The sequence below is a fragment of the Cupressus sempervirens genome, chromosome 10, assembly GCF_028749045.1.
Source record: "Cupressus sempervirens isolate cs-2001-9-10 chromosome 10, ASM2874904v1, whole genome shotgun sequence".
Taxonomy (NCBI): domain Eukaryota; kingdom Viridiplantae; phylum Streptophyta; class Pinopsida; order Cupressales; family Cupressaceae; genus Cupressus; species Cupressus sempervirens.
Window position 1 is genome coordinate 740,063,501 of NC_143127.1, and position 4,302 is coordinate 740,067,802.

General features: G+C 37.4%; 1 protein-coding gene across 1 annotated transcript; it reads right to left on the reverse strand.

The window, feature by feature from the left end:
- Nucleotides 1–2,159: 2,159 nt before the first annotated feature.
- On the reverse strand, nt 2,160–3,506 carry LOC149535993 (aspartyl protease family protein 2-like). The gene has a single exon (XM_089806210.1). It carries the CDS (start codon nt 3,504–3,506, stop codon nt 2,160–2,162), a length of 1,347 nt encoding a protein of 448 aa, XP_089662336.1.
- Nucleotides 3,507–4,302: the final 796 nt, after the last annotated feature.

The following is a 4,302-nucleotide window of genomic DNA, read 5'->3' on the forward strand; positions in this document are numbered from 1 at the left end:
AATTTTGGTACCTTACTCTAAACTTTCACTCGAACCTGACCATCTACGACTTTAATGTGGATTCTTGACAGAGAAAACATCATCGCACCTTACAAAGTGGTGTCTCTTCGAGGCAATTGACCATAATTTTTTAAAGTTTCATCAACTTGAATGAACACACAAAGGTTGTAGTTGTTGTCTTTCGTAAAGGGTAATGATTAAGCCACAACACTTCAACCTATAAGAACTCATATCCTTGTTGCTTACTGCTTTGTGTTTGCATCTAAATACCATTGGGCTACATCTGAATTCACCATGGGAAAATGTGTTGTGTCTATGATCACAGAAGAGGAAATTCACATTTGTGGCTTGTATATTTCCCTTATAAGATGATGTCTTTTATGTTTTGAAGCCTCCATCAACCATTTTGGAGTTGCATAAAACTATTTGAGACTATACCACTACACACGAACGGGGCATTTAAACAAGCATTTGCCTTGTAGTTGTGCTATGTTTGTGCACCATATAAAAATCTCCCATTTTGACGCGCATACATTCATATTCATATCCAACTATTCACCTCTTTTAAAATGAATAATTATATATTAAAATGAATATTATATATTTATAATTAAAATAAATATTAATAATTGTTCTCGGAAAGTATGAAATATTAAATTGTGGATTATATCATTACAATGTACCAAATTTAACATACTTTCAATAATAGATAATAAATGTGATGAAAATTTAGAATAGATAAACAGATTCAAATAATTTTATTCAAAAACATATCTCCATAAAATACTCTAATTGATTTTCTCAATAGATAATTAATATATATAAATTAAAAAGTTAGAAATATTACCTGTATTTTCAAAAGACATAATATTTATAGAAAATTTTCAAATCAAATGAATAATAATTGGTAGAATAGCATACAAAATAAATAAATAATAAAATATAAAAGAACTAATCAATAATTAAAAATGATTGAGATTCCATGATAAAATAGTTCCAACACGTTGTTGCCTAATTTTTTGCCAAAAATTAAAGACTACTAGTAGGATGTATGTTATTTCCATATGCACTGCACATGAAGCCCAACTATTATTCCTGAGACTGGACTGGAGAAAGAATGTTTATGTTGAAGTTAGGAGACTTAATACCAATTTTGTGCATTACTCAAGGATCTCATCCAATATTCGCATGAACTTTTATTATAGATGAACGTTTACTATAAGTATCATTTATGACATTGTTGTTTTACACATATTTTAAAAATCCTCATCATATGTAAGCTCTAGAGTTCATATGTGTACTCTAGAGTTTATATGATAAAATACAGGCTACTGTTTTCCTTCTTCCCATTTGAAATATGTAGCTTGCGGCCTCCTCTACAAGCCTTGTCCTTTCCAATAGCAAGAAGAAACCAAAAGAGAGGCCATCTGTGATCCTCAAATGCATATTTTTGTTCTATTGGCTGTGTTAATTTTAAGCATATTTTTAGAGTGGGCAGAAAAACTATTTATATCATGGAAGGTTAACTTGAATAGAGTCTACATCTAATTTTAGGAATTTACAATGGGTTGGAAGCAAAACCTTGTTGTTGGTAAAATTCAACTCATCTAAGGCAAAGGGCACACAATACAATAGATGAAGGTGGAAGGTTCTACCCACTAGTTCTTCTACTATTTCCTGCTCAAACATCCAACGGTTCCTGTTTCGCACTCAAGATAAGTTTCCTCAAGATAGAACAAAATAAAGTTTACAAAGTGTAGCTATGTACTTGGGTATGGTGGATGAAAGTCAAATGACTACTCATGCAACATGTTTCGGGAAAGTTGTACCAAGCTAAATTTATAAAACGAGTTCCATCTTCTTTCTATAGTGCAACAATTGATCTAACGAATTTCCCTTCAAGCTTAATTTTACCTACTTTTATAGTTTTCTTATTCTCCTGTTATAATTTCTTTTTTATTAATTAAATCAAAATATAGGAAAATTTATAAATTAATATTTAAGAGAAAGGTAAAATCTCGTCCCAAACATATGCCTTAAACTATAGTGTAATGATATAATTTATGTGGTGACTCTTTAATTGATGAGTACAATGACGCGGTACTCTATTGTTTATTTACCGAAGTTGACAAGAACAATTACAATGTATTAAAGGATTCTCAGCACGAACCAGGGCCAAAGCCAACCCTATTGTTTGCATTGTCGAAAGCCACCGTAATACCCTGTTGCTGAACATTCCCAATGATGTTGACAGCATCATTTGCAGAGGGTAAAAAGGGGAAGCACACAACATCTTCGGCAACTTGAAGTAGAGTTCCCACAGCTGGGATATCGAGGTTGGCGTTGCCTTTGAAATGAAGAGTAATAGTTGGGATTTTCACAGCTGTTACGCTGGATAACTGATAGCAAGGTTGAACCTCTCCAAATGGCGAGGCGGGCTTAACAGCTGGTGCACGTGTCCTCATCTTTTGCTCGAATGAACTTCGCAGAGCATCGTACACGGGTTTCACCAGTTCTGTAGCCATCACGGCAGTGTCAATATACGTTATTGTTGGCAGAGCACGAGGCACCTGCAAGTTAACATTTAATCGTTCGCCTCCCACGCTAACACCTTCCAGTCCCAAGATGTACGCACTCGAAGCGAACTGGGGCTCTTTCAGCATGGGTGTGAACACTTTCACAGAGGATGGAATCCCTAAACTCAGCGACCCTTTTGCAGTTACAGACAGGTAATTGGGAAGACAGTAGGAGAACTGCCCACCTGCCTTCTGAGAAACAAGGGAAAGTGTACCCCTTCCCAACCCTAAATGCCCGGATGTGGCAAACTTCCTTGCTGGGGCAAAGCTATAGGCGCATCCCATGTGTAATTCATTGAAGCTATTGCCTCCCACCTTCAGAGTCTCTGTGATGTAATCACCCTCTGATCCTTGGGCCAGACCGTTGGTGTCGACGTAAGTGCAGATGCCCCACTTGTCGCACTTTGATTGGAAGTCCTTGGGATCAGATCCTAAAGGTGGACATTTGGAAAGCTTGCAAGCAACTGATTTGTACGAGGAGGATTGCTTTGGGACATACATGGGGAACTTCACATTGGAAGCACAGCCCTCGCACGGGTTGCATTGAATCCATGACAGGGAACTCAGCGTGTCAATTCCCATCAGTTGTTTCTGAGCTGGTGTTCCAATGGAAACTTCTACAGTGTATTCTGGGCCTTCTATTTCCTTCCCAGATGTAACAGGAGTGCTGAAGGCAGTTGAGGATGTAGCATTATTGGTGCTGCTTAGAGTAAAACTGGTAAGAATGCGATTAACAAGATATTTATCCCTTTGAAGCCCTTGTATCAACACATCCCTCCAACTTGAATTGGAGGCTACATTGAGATGAGTAATTAGTAGATCTGCTCGTCCTCTCTTTTCTTCTTGGAACGACAGTTCCTCGCTTGGTCTACCAGCCGAGGCATTGAAATCCGTCCCCTCTTCAATAAGAAATGTATTCCCTCCAACCATGTAATACTTTTCCTTTATTATTCTTCTACATTCGCAGCCGGGAGAGCAGAGGAAACAAATAAGGAGAATGGTGAGTGCCAGGAGTGAAGATTGCTTTTTGATCGCCATTGCCAGCAACTATGAGATTGAATCTGTAACAAAGCAAAGGTGCGCGCAATCGCTTTCTACGCTAATCTTTGAGTGGACGATTATGCAAATCAAAGTAACTATTGCAAAGATCTCACGAAATGCATAATAACATAATCAAAATAACAAAGAACACACAACACAGTGATTACCGTGGGGAAACCCTTCCTCGAGGAAAACCCCACCCTCCAAAACTCGCACAATGTATTATCAAACCAAGATGATTACAATACACTTGCAATGCAAGTTCTTACAGGAGCGCATCACCACAACTCGAACTTGGAGAGACTCCTTCTAGGACCAGTCTTGCAAACTAAACTCAATTACACAAACACCTCCCTAAGCCCTCCTTTTATAGTGATTTTACAACCTGGAAACCACTTATGGTTTTACAAAACCATGAGCAAAACTACCATGCCACACGTTACCCATTTTTGACATTTATATTTCCAATATGAAAAACAACCAGGTTAAAATAGTAATCCCGTCCACAATTTTGTCTCTTAGTCTAGACCCCCATAAAAGTCACAAAATGAGTCATCAAGGCTCTAAAAATAGCCTACATATATTCTACTAAGGACAAGACTCATTTAACAACTAACTAACCACTTTCCAATGCATAAACAAGTGGAAAACTCCCACAAACTAATTCTGGAATTTTCCAGGAAAA